Genomic DNA, 18,142 nt, shown 5'->3' with positions numbered 1-18,142 from the left:
TGGACTGAAGTCATTATTGTTGTGTATAGAGATGTGTGTATGTGATTGTGTGGACTGAAGTCATTATTGTTGTGTATAGAGATGTGTGTATGTGATTGTGTGGACTGAAGTCATTATTGTTGTGTATAGAGATGTGTGTATGTGATTGTGTGGACTGAAATCATTATTGTTGTGTATAGAGATGTGTGTATGTGATTGTGTGGACTGAAGTCATTATTGTTGTGTATAGAGATGTGTGTATGTGATTGTGTGGACTGAAGTCATTATTGTTGTGTATAGAGATGTGTGTATGTGATTGTGTGGACTGAAGTCATTATTGTTGTGTATAGAGATGTGTGGATGTGATTGTTTGGACTGAAGTCATTATTGTTGTGTATAGAGATGTGTGTATGTGATTGTGTGGACTGAAGTCATTATTGTTGTGTATAGAGATGTGTGTATGTGATTGTGTGGACTGAAGTCATTATTGTTGTGTGTATGTGATTGTGTGGACTGAAGTCATTATTGTTGTGTATAGAGATGTGTGGATGTGATTGTTTGGACTGAAGTCATTATTGTTGTGTATAGAGATGTGTGTATGTGATTGTGTGGACTGAAGTCATTATTGTTGTGTATAGAGATGTGTGGATGTGATTGTTTGGACTGAAGTCATTATTGTTGTGTATAGAGATGTGTGTATGTGATTGTGTGGACTGAAATCATTATTGTTGTGTATAGAGATGTGTGTATGTGATTGTGTGGACTGAAGTCATTATTGTTGTGTATAGTTTGGAGATCATTATTGTGAGATGTGTGTATGTGATTGTGTGGACTGAAGTCATTATTGTTGTGTATAGAGATGTGTGTATGTGATTGTTTGGACTGAAGTCATTATTGTTATGTATAGAGATGTGTGTATGTGATTGTGTGGACTGAAGTCATTATTGTTGTGTATAGAGATGTGTGTATGTGATTGTGTGGACTGAAGTCATTATTTTTGTGTATAGAGATGTGTGTATGTGATTGTTTGGACTGAAGTCATTATTGTTGTGTATAGAGATGTGTGTATGTGATTGTGTGGACTGAAGTCATTATTGTTGTGTATAGAGATGTGTGTATGTGATTGTTTGGACTGAAGTCATTATTGTTGTGTATAGAGATGTGTGTATGTGATTGTGTGGACTGAAGTCATTATTGTTGTGTATAGAGATGTGTGTATGTGATTGTGTGGACTGAAGTCATTATTGTTGTGTATAGAGATGTGTGTATGTGATTGTGTGGACTGAAGTCATTATTGTTGTGTATAGAGATGTGTGTATGTGATTGTGTGGACTGAAGTCATTATTGTTGTGTATAGAGATGTGTGTATGTGATTGTGTGGACTGAAGTCATTATTGTTGTGTATAGAGATGTGTGTATGTGATTGTTTGGACTGAAGTCATTATTGTTGTGTATAGAGATATGTGATTGTGTGGACTGAAGTCATTATTGTTGTGTATAGAGATGTGTGTATGTGATTGTGTGGACTGAAGTCATTATTGTTGTGTATAGAGATGTGTGTATGTGATTGTGTGGACTGAAGTCATTATTGTTGTGTATAGAGATGTGTGTATGTGATTGTGTGGACTGAAATCATTATTGTTGTGTATAGAGATGTGTGTATGTGATTGTGTGGACTGAAATCATTATTGTTGTGTATAGAGATGTGTGTATGTGATTGTGTGGACTGAAATCATTATTGTTGTGTATAGAGATGTGTGTATGTGATTGTGTGGACTGAAATCATTATTGTTGTGTATAGAGATGTGTGTATGTGATTGTGTGGACTGAAATCATTATTGTTGTGTATAGAGATGTGTGTATGTGACTGTGTGGACTGAAATCATTATTGTTGTGTATAGAGATGTGTGTATGTGATTGTGTGGACTGAAGTCATTATTGTTGTGTATAGAGATGTGTGTATGTGATTGTGTGGACTGAAGTCATTATTGTTGTGTATAGAGATGTGTGTATGTGATTGTGTGGACTGAAGTCATTATTGTTATGTATAGAGATGTGTGTATGTGATTGTGTGGACTGAAGTCATTATTGTTGTGTATAGAGATGTGTGTATGTGATTGTGTGGACTGAAGTCATTATTGTTGTGTATAGAGATGTGTGTATGTGATTGTGTGGACTGAAGTCATTATTGTTGTGTATAGAGATGTGTGTATGTGATTGTGTGGACTGAAGTCATTATTGTTGTGTATAGAGATGTGTGTATGTGATTGTGTGGACTGAAGTCATTATTGTTGTGTATAGAGATGTGTGTATGTGATTGTGTGGACTGAAGTCATTATTGTTGTGTATAGAGATGTGTGTATGTGATTGTGTGGACTGAAATCATTATTGTTGTGTATAGAGATGTGTGTATGTGATTGTGTGGACTGAAGTCATTATTGTTGTGTATAGAGATGTGTGTATGTGATTGTGTGGACTGAAGTCATTATTGTTGTGTATAGAGATGTGTGTATGTGATTGTGTGGACTGAAGTCATTATTGTTGTGTATAGAGATGTGTGTATGTGATTGTGTGGACTGAAGTCATTATTGTTGTGTATAGAGATGTGTGTATGTGATTGTGTGGACTGAAGTCATTATTGTTGTGTATAGAGATGTGTGTATGTGATTGTGTGGACTGAAGTCATTATTGTTGTGTATAGAGATGTGTGTATGTGATTGTGTGGACTGAAGTCATTATTGTTGTGTATAGAGATGTGTGTATGTGATTGTGTGGACTGAAGTCATTATTGTTGTGTATAGAGATGTGTGTATGTGATTGTGTGGACTGAAGTCATTATTGTTGTGTATAGAGATGTGTGTATGTGATTGTTTGGACTGAAGTCATTATTGTTGTGTATAGAGATGTGTGTATGTGATTGTTTGGACTGAAGTCATTATTGTTGTGTATAGAGATGTGTGTATGTGATTGTGTGGACTGAAGTCATTATTGTTGTGTATAGAGATGTGTGTATGTGATTGTGTGGACTGAAGTCATTATTGTTGTGTATAGAGATGTGTGTATGTGATTGTGTGGACTGAAGTCATTATTGTTGTGTATAGAGATGTGTGTATGTGATTGTGTGGACTGAAGTCATTATTGTTGTGTATAGAGATGTGTGTATGTGATTGTGTGGACTGAAGTCATTATTGTTGTGTATAGAGATGTGTGTATGTGATTGTTTGGACTGAAGTCATTATTGTTGTGTATAGAGATGTGTGTATGTGATTGTTTGGACTGAAGTCATTATTGTTGTGTATAGAGATGTGTGTATGTGATTGTGTGGACTGAAGTCATTATTGTTGTGTATAGAGATGTGTGTATGTGATTGTTTGGACTGAAGTCATTATTGTTGTGTATAGAGATGTGTGTATGTGATTGTGTGGACTGAAATCATTATTGTTGTGTATAGAGATGTGTGTATGTGATTGTGTGGACTGAAGTCATTATTGTTGTGTATAGAGATGTGTGTATGTGATTGTGTGGACTGAAGTCATTATTGTTGTGTATAGAGATGTGTGTATGTGATTGTGTGGACTGAAGTCATTATTGTTGTGTATAGAGATATGTGATTGTGTGGACTGAAGTCATTATTGTTGTGTATAGAGATGTGTGTATGTGATTGTGTGGACTGAAGTCATTATTGTTGTGTATAGAGATGTGTGTATGTGATTGTGTGGACTGAAGTCATTATTGTTGTGTATAGAGATGTGTGTATGTGATTGTGTGGACTGAAGTCATTATTGTTGTGTATAGAGATGTGTGTATGTGATTGTGTGGACTGAAGTCATTATTGTTGTGTATAGAGATGTGTGGACTGAAGTCATTATTGTTGTGTATAGAGATGTGTGTATGTGTGGACTGAAGTCATTATTGTTGTGTATAGAGATATGTGATTGTGTGGACTGAAGTCATTATTGTTGTGTATAGAGATGTGTGGACTGAAGTCATTATTGTTGTGTATAGAGATGTGTGTATGTGTGGACTGAAGTCATTATTGTTGTGTATAGAGATATGTGATTGTGTGGACTGAAGTCATTATTGTTGTGTATAGAGATGTGTGTATGTGATTGTTTGGACTGAAGTCATTATTGTTGTGTATAGAGATGTGTGTATGTGATTGTGTGGACTGAAATCATTATTGTTGTGTATAGAGATGTGTGTATGTGATTGTGTGGACTGAAATCATTATTGTTGTGTATAGAGATGTGTGTATGTGATTGTGTGGACTGAAATCATTATTGTTGTGTATAGAGATGTGTGTATGTGATTGTGTGGACTGAAGTCATTCAGGCTTGCAGTTGTTATTAATTATCTTTATGCAGAAGAGGCAAAGCGGAGGCAGTGGTGAGAGTGTGAGAGAGAGAGCGAGAGAGAGAACGAGAGAGTGAGAGAGCGAGAGAGAGAGCGAGAGAGAGTGAGAGAGAGAGCGAGAGAGAGAGCGAGAGAGAGTGAGAGAGAGAGCGAGCGAGAGAGAGAGAGAGCGAGAGAGATGCTATCCCTATGACATGTTTCCCTCTGCGCTCCACACCTGGTATAGCCTCCAGACTGCGTGGGCTAGTGTGGGTGCAGTAGATGAGTTTCGTATAAAACCCCTGATTCCGGAGTCTCATATTACGCGCGTTCGCCTCCCTCTGTAGTTGTTTGTTACTACGGCTCCTTCCACCTACTCTGTGTTTTTCTTCAGTAGTATTTCTTAGGAAAGCTACCGTCACTAAAGAAATCTGTTCTATGGTTTTGGCTGAAGAAGATCCCACGATGTCACGGACTGACGAGGTGCACCGTATCACGGAGAATGTCTATAAGGTAAGAACACCCATGCACCTGTCCATTCATTCCCGCTTCAATAATTCCTCCCTCGATTATTGTTTTCCTAAAGTGGGTTGATGAGTAGAGTCTCGTCAGCTGATGAAACCTGATAAGATTGTGGTTGCTGTTGGATACGTTTTGAACTTTGTTTTAGGCACAGGTAAAGATAAGTATATGTTACTTTCTATATTCGAAAATAACAAATCAAACATCATATTTATGTTATATATATATATATATATATATATATTACAATAGTCGACACCATTAATAATGATAACGACTTTGGCTTCTATGGTGTACCGGGGAAATGTCCAATCTCACCCCATGCGTCCATAGAGGGTTTTATCACTGCTCCAAAATGATGCTCTTTTTCTCAGCAGTGAGTGGCAGATTGCTCGCAGTGACGCCAACAGCCATAGGCTCACAGGGGACAAAAAACAAGTTCCCCAGTCCAAGTTTAATTTAAATACATCATTTTACTTAAGGATGTGTAACAAAGTGACAGTTTGCCTCGAGGCAGACCAACCTGGTCTCAGAGCATTTCGTATTATTCTGTACATAAATCCCTCACACTCCATTTACTATAATGTGGTTCGTTTTGTATGGCATGTATTAATTTGTGCAGTAATTTCGTGTAATATGTTTTGATTTACAATTTATGTACGGTACGAATTTGCAATGAAAATATCTTATGAATTGGCAAAATGTACAATATGTTATAAAATGAGCAAAACTTATGAAATGTTACAAATACTAGCTAGGTGGCTAGGTGCCTAACATAAGCTAGCTGGCTGGCTAAAGTTAGCTAGGCTATGGGGTTAGGGTAAAGGTTAGGGTTAGGTTTAGGAGTTAGGTTAAAGGGTTAGGCCATTAGGGAAGGGTTTGCTAAAAGGGTTAAGGTTAGGGTTAGCAGAAGGGTTAGCTAACATACTAAGTAGTTGCAAAGCAGCTAAAAGTTGTAAGTAGTTGCTAATTAGCAAAAATGCAAAAGTTGTCTATAATGAGTTTCAAACTCTCAACCTTTGGGTTAGTAGACGTTTGCGTTATATGCCCAACCTACCACCCTACTTTGTTTTTGCCTTAAGTAACCATCTGTCTTATGTAACCATACAAAACTTATCATACTAATTTCAGTGTTCCAGATTTACATTTACTATGTTACGTTTAGTCTATGAAACCAGGCTGGGCAGATGGGGACAGCTCAAATTGCATGGTATGACAAATTGCAGACCAGCAGGACTTGACTTGCCTAGTTAAATAAAAATGTGCACTTGAGCAAGGCACTTAACCCTAATTGTTTCTGTATCAGAGCGTCTGCTAAATGACTAAAATGTTTCTAGGCTGGGTAGTATTTCAAAATCAGGTAAAGTTTATATTAAAATAAAAAACGAACAGCTCTCACAGTAGGTGGGGTTCACCCAATAAAGCCTAGTTGTTGGGAGACATCTGTTAGGGGAGTTATAGGAGTCTCCTGTGTGAGGAGGGATGAGTGTGTGTTGCAGCGATCAGTGAGGAGGGATGGGTGGTACTCTTTCTGTAATTATCATGTGAGGGTGTTGTTCTTTGTCTCAGAGGAGAAGAACTTGGCTAAATAAACATGTGAGCAAATATAATACAATTCAGAATAGTAGTGTCATGTTACTCATGTTCTCTCCCTCTGTTATCTTAGCAAGGTGGCTAATTAGCAGTGCTTGACTTGGGCAGTAGCTCACCTGAACTGAGTACCGTCAACTCATATTTTCTACTGTTTGAGTTCCTGCACCTCTTCTAGAATAGTAGCTCAAAAGTATTGCAGAGTTACTGCACTAAATACAAACAGTAGCGGCACTCCAAATTAGTATCGGCACCTATTTTAATTCAAGTCAAGCACTGCTTGTTAGAGATTCTGAACTTTGGCAGTATTTGATATGTTTTTTTTTCTCTACATATTTTCATCACCCTTTTCACCAAGCTAGAGGAGTTGATAGAGGGAATCAAGGACCGTCCCATGCTTGTTGAAACTACCCTGTATTCTAAAACTGCCCTCCTGCCATTTCCACAACAAAGCTCTCCTTTAGCAGAGCCAAGGGTGGAGGTGCTACTTTTGAGACTCACTACACTGTAAGATGTTCTTGCATTCCAAATGGCACCCTATTCCCTTTGGACCAGGACCCATAGGGAAAAAGTTGCCATTTGGGAGTCACATGTTTTGTCCAAGCAGGCTAGATTTCAGGAAGTGAAGAGAGCGAGGGAGAAGGGCAAAGGAGCAAGAGGTTGCACAACCTGTGAAAACTGGTCACTGTTCTCAGTACTCCCTCTTATGACATAGTCAGATGGTAACTAGAGCCTAGTGGCTGCTAGGATGTAAGTACTCTCTAGTTGATCTGTCATGGCCATCCGCTACCATGCAACACAGATAGCACTGAGCTGTACATTCATATACGTACTCTCCTTTTGAGGTTAATTTCTAACACCTAGACCTGACCCTCCACATACCCCTGTAGGTAGACTTTAATGATCAGTGGTGGTGGAGCAGCAGCCTGATGCTGAGACCAGTGGGAGATATGTTAGGGTTGTTAATGAATGGCCAGGGTGGGGCCATGGAGAGGAATACGAGGAGAGGTGGTAGTTTAATGTGAGAGAGAGCCTTGATGATGGAGTAGTCTAATGAGAGAGATAGCCTTGATGATGGAAAAGATGGCAAGGCCATGAGGCGATCCTGTATTTGTATTTGTTATGGATCCCCATTAGCTGCAGCTACTCTTCCCGGGGTCCAGCAAAATTGAGGCAGTTTATACCATTTTAAAACATTACAATACATTCACAGATTTCACAACACACTGTGTGCCCTCAGGCCCCTACTCCACCACATATGTACAGTACTAAATCCATGTGTATGTATAGTGCGTGTGTGTGTGCGTGCGTGTGTGTGTGTGTATGCATGTGTCTGTGCCAATGTTTGTGTTGCTTCACAGTCTCCGCTGTTCCATAAGGTGTTTTGTTTTATGTTTTTATTTTATTTTACTGCTTGCGTCAGTTACTTGATGTGGAATAGAGTTCCATGTATTATGGCTCTATGTAGTACTGTGTGCCTCCCATAGTCTGTTCTGGACTTGGGGACTTTGAAGAGACCTCTTGTGGCATGTCTTGTGGGGTATGCATGGGTGTCCAAGTTGTGTGCCAGTAGTTTAGACAGACGGCTAGGTGCATTCAACATGTGAATACCTCTCATGAATAAGCAGAGAGAGATTGACATGCATATTTTTAATATTAGCTCTCTGTGTACATCCAAGGGCCAGCCGTGCTGTCCTGTTCTGAGCCAATTGCAATTTTCCTAAGTCATTTTTTGTGGCACCTGACCACATGACTGAACAGTAGTCAAGGTGCGACAAAACTAGGGCCTGTAAGACCTGCCTTGTGGATAGTGTTGTTAACAAGGCAGAGCATTGCTTTATTATAGACATACTTCTCCCCATTTTAGCTACTACTGCATCAATATGTTTTGACCATGACAGTTTGCAATCCAGTGTTACTCCAAGCAGTTTAGTCATCTCAACTTGCTCAATTTCCACATGATTTATTACAGGATTTAGTTGAGGTTTAAGTGAGTGTTTTGTTCCAAATATAATGCTTTTAGTTCTAGAAATATTTAGGGCTAACTTATTCCTTGCCACCCACTCTGAAACTAACTGCAGCTCTTTGTTGAGGGTTGCAGTCATTTCAGTCGCTGTACTAGCTGACGTGTATAGTGTTGAGTCATCCGCATATATAGCAACTCTGGCTTTACTCAGTCAGTGGCATGTCGTTAGTAAAAATGTTAAAAATCAAGGGGCCTAAACAGCTACCCTGGGGAATTCCTGATTTTAACTGGATTATATTTGATAGGCTTCCATTAAAGAACCCTCTGTCTTCTGTTAGAAAAGTAACTCTTTATCTACATTATAGCAGGGGGTGTAAAGCCATAACACATACATATTTTGAGCAGCAAACTATGATTAATAATGTCAAAAGCTGCACTGAAGTCTAACAACATCCTGTGTTTTGGAATGAGAGGAACAGTCAGTCAGTCAGTTAATCAGTCAGTGGGGGGATATTTTCCTGATCAGCATGCTGCATCATTAAAGAGCCCAGCAGGAGATGGAGTGGTGGAGAAACGCAGAGGATAGGAGATTAGTAGCTGCCCTGGTAATTTGACACACGGCTGGGTGCCTATTTTTGGGAGACGGATGCTACCTGGCGGGGGCTGTAAATGTGTGTGTGTGTGTGTGTGTGTGCATGCATGCATACAGCTCTTTGGCTGGTAGAGTGGTGTGTGTTTCAGCATGGGTTAATATCTCTAAGGGCCTCTCCAAAGAAACACTTAGAGGTCTTGATTTGTTCATTAAACACCTGACCAGATGAGTGACAGCTTCTATTACATACCATACAACCAGGTCTGTTACTGAGGGTGAGTGTTAAGGAGATGCTAAAAGTTTAAGCATTTATTTATTTCAGTATTTATTCAAGAGCAAGCGCTTTCAATCAGTATCACCTCATGCAGTTAATTAATTGGTCAATTGCATTTCAATTGTATCAGTTTTGCATGGCAGATCACATTACAGGTGTATCTAATTAACTAATTGCTCAATCCACATCATAACAGGTATGCCGAGAATGTTCTAGATCTCTCAAACTCAACTCTGGACCTCAAAGCAAGTTCTACTGGACCTCAAAGCTAGTTCCTCTGCTTGTTTTCATTGATCCTTCTAATATGGGACTGATTTAGTCCTGGCACACCAGGTGTGTGCAATTCATTATCAGGTATGAAACCAGCAGGCACTGACCTTTATATGGTAAGCGTTGAATACCACTGTTCTAGAGAGTCCATGTCTGAAAGGTGAGCTGTTATTTTAGCACCTGATACTCCCAATTGTTTTAACTTGCTCAAGTGTACTTTTCAAGCCTGTAAGTGCACAAGGCGATGGCTGGTCTTGTCACAGGGAGGAGGAGGAGGAGGAGAAGAAGAAGAGCTGGTTGCTTGCAGTGTAGGCTCCTCAGAGGAGGAAGGGGGGACCATCCTCAGTGAATTTAATACAATTTGAGAAACATTAAAGTTATTCTATTTAGATAAAACTATACTAAATATATTAATGTCACCAAATAATGTATTAAAATACATAGTTTTGCAATGACGGTCTACAGCAGCCTCAACAGTACTCAGTAGCACCATGGTGTAGCCGGAGGATATCTAGTTTCCATCATCCTCTGGGTACATTGACTTCAATTCAAAACCTAGGAGGTCCATAATTCTCACCCCTTTCCATAGACTACCACAGTAATTATGACAACTTCCGGAGGATGTCCTCCAACCTATCAGGGCTCTCTTGCAGCATGGACTGACATGTTGTCAAAGGATCAGAGAATGAATCTAGTACTGAAAACACATATTGTGTTACTTTTTATTATTACTTTTTATTTCAGCTTACTTGGTAAATGTTATTCTTCTTGAACTACACTGTTGTTTAAGGGCTTTTCATGGTTAAGTCTACACTTGTTGTATTCGGCGCATGTGGCAAATAAAGTTGGATTTGATAGGCTACAGCTAGCTAGCACTGCAGTGCATAAAATGTGGTGTGTTGTTGACTCAAGAGAAAGACAATAGTTGAACAGTTATAAACAAATTAATTTCTTCCAAAATGAAGGAGAAGCAAGAGAGAGCAAGAGCTATCTAAATGATCATGCTGTTTGTATGTGGCTGCTATGAAAATGAACTGTGTTTGCTCATGATCAGGGGTGTATTCATTCCGGTGATTCAGTTGAAAAACATTTCTCAAATGGAAGCAAACGGAACGAAACCGGAATAAAAATACCTGAATCTTTCCCATAGAAACTGTTGTTTGCAACTGCTGGACTAATGATTACACCCTAGATCAGCGAGATGCAGGCAAGAGTGTGCAAGGCAGTATGGAATGTGTCACTGTCCGTCAACTTGATTACTAAGAAATGTCATTCAGAGGCTAGGTTTTAGCAACCTCATGATGGGTATAGGGACCATTTGAGTACCATGTAATAGTCTATACCAATCAATGTTACATTGAACTGGGGGAATGATAAATGAATGACAGTCATCCAATATGCTGTAATAGAAATAATAACATGCTCAGAAAGAAAATGATCATCCGCCCTCATCTTAAATGGCACCGACCGCCACTGATGCTAGCAGATGGTGTAGTATTAACAAAGGGATTTATTTCATCAAGACAAGGTGTGAACATCACTGTTTGGGAGTTGAGTAGGGGAAATGCTTAGCCATAGCAGTAAATTGTGTGTCATCCCCTGAGAAGCGGGTATATTGGCAGCCTGTCTGTGACGGGGTGCAGTGTGGCAATGTAGTCTCTCTGAAGACCTTGCTATGGCCTGGCAGCTGCTTGCTGAGTAATCTACAAACTCGCTCAGACTCCAAGAAGACAAGACGCCGTCTGCAACATTTGGCTGTGTGACTCACACGCAGATGTGTGTGTGCATACGTGTGGGCAGTGTCTCACGACTATATGTGTGTGTGTATGCCTCTGCCTGCCTACATACTTGACTTGGCCCTGAAAGGAGGACACCCCCACCTCCAGACAATCTGCTGTTTACACCTATTACAACCTCTACACACACACACACACACACACACACACACACACACACACACACACACACACACACACACACACACACACACACACACACACACACACACACACACACACACACACACACACACACACACACACACACACACACACACACACACACACACACTTCAACATTGTGTGGGTGTGTCAGAGCTTAATCATCCTGGCTCGCTTGCTCAATTGAGAGTCCAAGTGAGTATTTCTCTATTAAATTACATTTCAGCATTTGCCGCAGATCGGTGAAACACTTTTTTGCCTCGTGTTGAGATAAATGACATAGTTTCAATAGTGATTTTTGATATATTTGATATTATCCATGTCAGTGAGTTATTATTGTGAAATACGTCACTGAATATAATCAAAGCAAAGCTCATTATGTCTGAATATGGAAAAGAATCATACGGCTACATATACTCTACATATACAGCTGAAGTCGGAAGTTTACATACACCTTAGCCAAATACATTTAAACTCAGTTTTTCACAATTCCTGACATTTAATCTGAGTAAAAATTCCCTGTTTTAGGTCAGTTAGGATCACCACTTCATTTTGAGAATGTGAAATGTCAGAATAATAGCAGAAAATTATTTATTTCAACTTTCATTTCTTTCATCACATTCCCAGTGGGTCAGAAGTTTACATACACTGAATTAGAATTTGGTAGCATTGCCTTGGGTCAAACATTTCAGGTTGCCATCCACAAGCTTCCCACAATAAGTTGAATTTTGGCCCATTCCTCCTGACAGAGTCAGGATCCTGACGGAGGCCTCCTTGCTCGCACACGCTTTTTCAGTTCTGCCCACAAATTTTCTATAGAATTTAGGTCAGGGCTTTGTGATGGCCACTCCATTACCTTGACTTTGTTGTCCTTAAGTCATTTTGCCACATCTTTGGAAGTATGCTTGGGGTCATTGACCATTTGGAAGACCCATTTCCGACCAAGCTTTAACTTCCTGACTGATGTCTTGAGATGTTGCTTCAATATATCCACATAATTTCCCACCCTCATTAAGCCATCTATTTTGTGAAGTCCACCAGTCCCTCCTGCAGCAAAGCAACCCCACAACATGATGCTGCCACCCACGTGCTTCACTGTCGGGATGGTGTTCTTCGGCTTGCAAGCCTCCCCCTTTTTCATCCAAACATAATAATGGTCATTATGGCCAAACAGTTCTATTTTTGTTTCATCAGACCTGAGGACATTTCTTCAAAAAGGATGATCTTTGTCCCCATGTGCAGTTGCAAACCGTAGTCTGGCTTTTTTATTGTGGTTTTGGAGCAGTGGCTACTTCCTTGCTGAGTGGCCTTTCAGGTTATGTCGATATAGGACTCGTTTTACTGTGGCTATAGATACTTTTTTACCTGTTTTCTCCAGCATCTTCACAAGGTCCTTTGCTGTTCTGGGATTGATTTGCACTTTTTGCACTTTTTGCACCAAAGTACGTTCATGTCTAGGAGATAGAGCGCGTCTCCTTCCTGAGCGGTATTACGGCTACGTGGTGTTTATACTTGCGTACTATGGTTTGTACAGATGAATGTGGTACCTTAAGGAGTTTGGAAATTGCTCCCAAGGATGAACCAGACTGGTGGAGGTCTACAATGTTTTCTAAGGTCTTGGCTAATTTCGTTGGATTTTTCCATGATGTCAAGGAAAGAGGCACTGAGTTTGAAGGTAGGCCTTGAAATACATCCACAGGTACACCTCCAATTGACTCAAATGATGATCGGAAGCTTCTAAAGCCAAGACATCATTTTCTGGAATTTTCCATGCTGTTTAAATGCACAGTCATCATAGTGTATGTTAACTTCTGACCAATTGGAATTATGAAACAATGATTTATAAGTGAAATGTCTGTAAACAATTGTTTGAAAAATTACTTGTGTCATGCACACAGATGTCCTAACCAACTTGCCAAAACTATAGTTTGTTAACACAAAATTTGTGGAGTGGTTGAAAAGCAAGTTTTAATGACTGAAACCTAACTGTATGTACACTTCTGACTTCAACTGTATCATACATATGATATATATCATACATATACATATCATATTATACATTTATACATCCTACATATCATGCATACACGTATCGTACATATCATACATGGATAGGGAAGGTTGCTGCACAGCTCTTTCCAGGTCTCTCCAGAGTTGTTCGATCGGGTTCAAGTCCAGGCTCTGGCTGTGCCACTCAAGGACATTCAGAGACTCGTCCCGAAGCCACTCCTGCGTTGTCTCGGTTGTGTGCTCATAGCAAAGTGTCTGAATACTTATGGAAATAAGGTGGTTTTTTTTTATTTTAATAAATTTACTAAAATGTAAAAAATCTGTTAGAAAGGGAAATGGAAATGGGAATACCTAGTCAGTTGTACAACTTTATAACTTCAACTGAAATGTGGCTTCCGCATTTAACCCAACCCCTCTGACTCAGAGAGGTGCAGAGGCTGCCTTAAAAGGACATCCACGTTTTCGGCACCCGGGGAACAGTGGTTTAACTGCCTTGCTCAGGGGCAGAATGACAGAATAAGGCTGTAACGTAACAAAATGTGGAAAAAGTCAAGGGGTCTGAATACTTTCCGAATGCATAGGGTGCCGAACTCGGCTAGGCGACGCAAATGTTTGTGCCTTGCATACTCCCTTAAAAGACCTTCGCTTGGAAAATGATAAATATTACTGTTTGTCCCTCTTGAGACGCCGCAGCAACAACATAGCCAGTATACACTTTTACATCTAACTAAAATCAGGGTTGGGGTCAATTTCTATTTAATTTCCAATTCCATATTCTATTCCTTGCAAAACGAAGAACACCATCCCGACCGTGAGGCAAGGCATCATCATGTTGTGGGGTTGCTTTGCTGCAGGAGGGACTGGTGCACTTCACAAAATAGACGGCATCATGAGGGAGGAATATTATGTGGATATTCAAGTTAAAGCTTGGTCGCAAATGGGTCTTCCAAAGGGACAATGACCCCAAGCATACTTCCAAAGTTGTGGCAAAATGGCTTCAGGACAGCAAAGTCAAGGTATTGGAATGGCCATCACAAAGCCCTGACCTCAATCCTAATTTGTGGGCAGAACTGAAAAAGCATGTGCGAGCAAGGAGGCCTACAAACCTGACTCAGTTACACCTACTCTGTGAGGAGGAATGGGCCAATATTCACCCAACTTATTATTATTATTATTTCTACTAGGATTAAATGTCAGGAATTGTTAAACCTGAGTGTAAATGTATTTGGCTAAGGTGTATGTAAACTTACGACTTCAACTGTATATACTGTTACACACACTTATCACATAGTTTTCCATACATAAGTTAAGGCCATGCAACCTGAGTGAGGTGCACATGTACAGTCAATAAACACATATATTTATGTGGTGGACACTTGATACAGTCACATGATATTGTTGTGGTATGACACAAAATCATGTTACGACCACACATAACAATATTCATTTTATATATCAATATCTTGCTATGTCTTGCTAAGTGGATGGATCTCTACAGAAGGTGTAAATGGTACAGCCAAGTGGTTACTTGCAGAGTAGCAATATCAGAAATCGATACTTTATAATATTTTACTTATTTTCAAACTATGTACAGGAACAACATCAATAATGTCAGTGATAGACAAGGTAGCGTCCTCCCTAAGTTTGTTTTACTCACTTCTTTAGCACACTCCGCCAACCCTGATGTCCTTGCGTGTCTGAATCCTGGCTTCGGAAGGCCACCAAAAATTGAGATTTCCATCCCCAACTACAACATTTTCCGTCAATATAGAACTGCCAAAGGGGGAGGAGTTGCAATCTACTGCAGAGATAGCTTGTACAGATCTGTCATACTTTCCAGGTCTATACCCAAACAGTTCGAGCTTCTAATTTTAAAAATGAATCTCTCCAGAAATAGGTCTCCCACTGTTGCCATCTGTTATAGACTCCCCTCAGCTCCCAGCTGTGCCCTGGACACCATATTTGAATTGATTGCCCCTCATCTATCTTCAGATTTAATTCTGTTAGGTGACCTAAACTGGGATACGCTTAACACCCCCCCCGGCAGTCCTACAACCTAAGCTAGATGCCCTCATTCTCACACAAATGATCAAGGAACCCACCAGGTACAAACCTAAATCCGTAAACATGGTCAGCCTCATAGATATTATCCTGACCAACCTGCCCTCTAAATACACCACTGCTGTCACAACCAGGATCTCAGCAATCACTGCCTCATTGTCTGCATCCGCTATGGATCCGCAGTCAAACGTCCACCCCTCATCACTGTCAAACGCTCCCTAAAACACTTCTGCGAGTAGGCCTTTCTAATCGACCTGGCTCGGGTATCCTGGAAGGATTATGACCTCATCCCGTCAGTCGAGGATGCCTGGTCGTTCTTTAAAAGTAATTTCCTCACCATCTTAAATAAGCATGCCCCTTTCAAAAAATGTAGAACTAAGAACAGATATAGCCCTTGGTTCACTCCAGACCTGACTGCCCTCGACCAGCACAAAAACATCCTGTGGCAGACTGCATTAGCACCGAACATTCCCCGCGATGTGCAACTTTTCAGGGAAGTCAGGAACCAATACACGCAGTCAGTCAGAGAAGCAAAGGCTAGCTTTTTCAAACAGACATTTGCATCCTGTAGCTCTAACTCCCAAAAAGTTTTGGGACATTGCAAAGTCCATGGAGAATAAGAGCACCTGCTCCCAGCTGCCCACTGCACTGAGGCTAGGAAACATTGTCACCACGGATAAATCCACGATAATCGAAAATTTCAAGAAGCATTTCTCTACGGCTGGCCATGCTTTCCTCCTGGCTTCCCCTACCCCAGCCAACAGCTCTGCACCCCCCGGAGCTACTTACCCGAGCCTCCCCAGCTTCTCCTTCACCCAAATCCAGATAGCAGATGTTCTGAAAGACTTGCAAAACCTGGACACGTACAAATAAATTGTGTTAGACAATCTGGACCCTCTCTTTCTAAAATCATCTGCCGCCATTGTTGCAACCCCTATTACCAGTCTGTTCAACCTCTCTTTTGTATCGTCCGAGATCCTTAACAATTGGAAAGCTGCCACGGTCATCCCCCTCTTCAAAGTGGCTGACCCAAACTGTTACAGACCTATATCCGTCCTGCCCTGCCTTTCTAAAGTCTTCGAAAGCCAAGTCAATAAACAGATCACTGACCATTTTCGAATCCCCCCGTACCTTCTCCACTGTTCAATCAGGTTTCCAAACTGGTCACGGGTGCACCTCAGCCACGCTCAAGGTATTAAAATATCATAACCATAAAAGACAGTACTGTGCAGCCATCTTCATCGACCAGGCCAAGGCTTACGACTCCGGCACTCACAGTATTCTTATCAGCAGACTCAACAGCCTTGGTTTCTCAAAGGATTGCCTCGCCTGGTTCACCAACTACTTCTCAGACAGAGTTCAGTGTGCCAAATCGGAGGGCATGTTGTTCGGACCTCTGGCAGTCTCTATGGGGGTACAACAGGGTTAAACTTTTGGGCCAACTCTTTTCTCTGTATATATCAACGATGTCGCTCTTGCTGCAGGTGATTCCCTGATCCACCTGTACGCAGACGACACCATTCTGTATACATCAGACACTTCTTTGGACACTGTGTTAATAAACCTCCAAACGAGCTTCAATGCCACGCAACACTCCTTCCGTGGCCTCCAACCTTTCTTAAATGCTAGTAAAACTAAAACATGCTCTTCAACCGATTGCTGCCCGTACCCGCCCGCCCGACTAGCATCACTACTCTGGACGGTTCTGACTTAGAATATGTGGACAACTACAAATACCTAGGTATCTGGCTAGACTTTAAACTCTCCTTCCAGACTCATTAAACATCTCCATTCTAAAATTAAATCTAGAATCGGCTTTCTATTTCGCAACAAAGCCTCGTTCACTCACGCCACCAAACGTACCCTCGTAAAACCGACTATCCTACCAATCCTCGACTTCAGCGGTGTCATTTACAAAATAGCCTCCAACACTCTACTCAGTGCCATACGTTTTGTCACCAAAGCCCCATACGCCACCCACCACTGCGACCTGTGTGCTCTTGTCGGCTGGCCCTCGCTACATATTTGTCGCCAGACCCTCTGGTTCCAGGTCATCTAGAAGTCTTTGCTAGGTAAAGCTCCGCCTATTTCTTTCTGTCCGACCCTTGACTTTGGTGCAGGGCATGTGATGTCCATAGCAAAACTCCCTGATCTTCTCAAAAAGACAAGTTTGTCTTGCTGTGTCCAGCCCAGGTGGTGCTTGTACAGGCTGACCATCTATGAGAGGAAGTGTGTCAGCGTTGCGCAGCTGCTGAAACCTCATCCCGACAGTCCGAACGCTCCTAGGCGACAACAACACCAGGCTCCAGAGCATCGGAGCTGTAAAACAGGGAATAACAACATCAAACAATCATTAACATTACAACCCTGCACAACATCAATTCATCTCCCAAGTTTAGATTAGAAGAATAGCCGCATACAATGCAATGAAAATGATTTTCACCTAAAGTGCTGGTACTGCTTGATCTGTGGCAGCTGCCTGAAGTACGGAGTAAGGTGTTGTTGCCAGCCATAGCTTTCCACCAGCACCGTACCATCCTCCAGTCCAACGAGCTGTGGGATGTTGACCCCGTCACAGTGCTGTCCTTCACAACACCACCAATCTC

General features: G+C 41.0%; 1 protein-coding gene across 4 annotated transcripts in view; it reads left to right on the top strand.

Annotated features, from left to right (window-relative positions):
- Nucleotides 1-4,443: 4,443 nt before the first annotated feature.
- The window catches only part of LOC118397586 (brain-specific angiogenesis inhibitor 1-associated protein 2-like), a 185,008-nt gene continuing 171,309 nt past the window's right edge, over nt 4,444-18,142 (top strand). For all 4 annotated transcript variants that reach the window (XM_035792544.2, XM_035792523.2, XM_052473438.1 and 1 more), the window contains exon 1: nt 4,444-4,824. In XM_035792544.2, the coding sequence (XP_035648437.1) occupies nt 4,750-4,824 (75 nt within the window). In that variant the 5' untranslated portion in view covers nt 4,444-4,749. The remainder of the gene's footprint in view (nt 4,825-18,142) is intronic.

This window comes from Oncorhynchus keta, chromosome 2 (assembly GCF_023373465.1).
Source record: "Oncorhynchus keta strain PuntledgeMale-10-30-2019 chromosome 2, Oket_V2, whole genome shotgun sequence".
Taxonomy (NCBI): domain Eukaryota; kingdom Metazoa; phylum Chordata; class Actinopteri; order Salmoniformes; family Salmonidae; genus Oncorhynchus; species Oncorhynchus keta.
The sequence above is the reverse complement of the archived record's forward strand: the minus strand, read 5'-3'. Positions and strand labels throughout refer to the sequence as shown.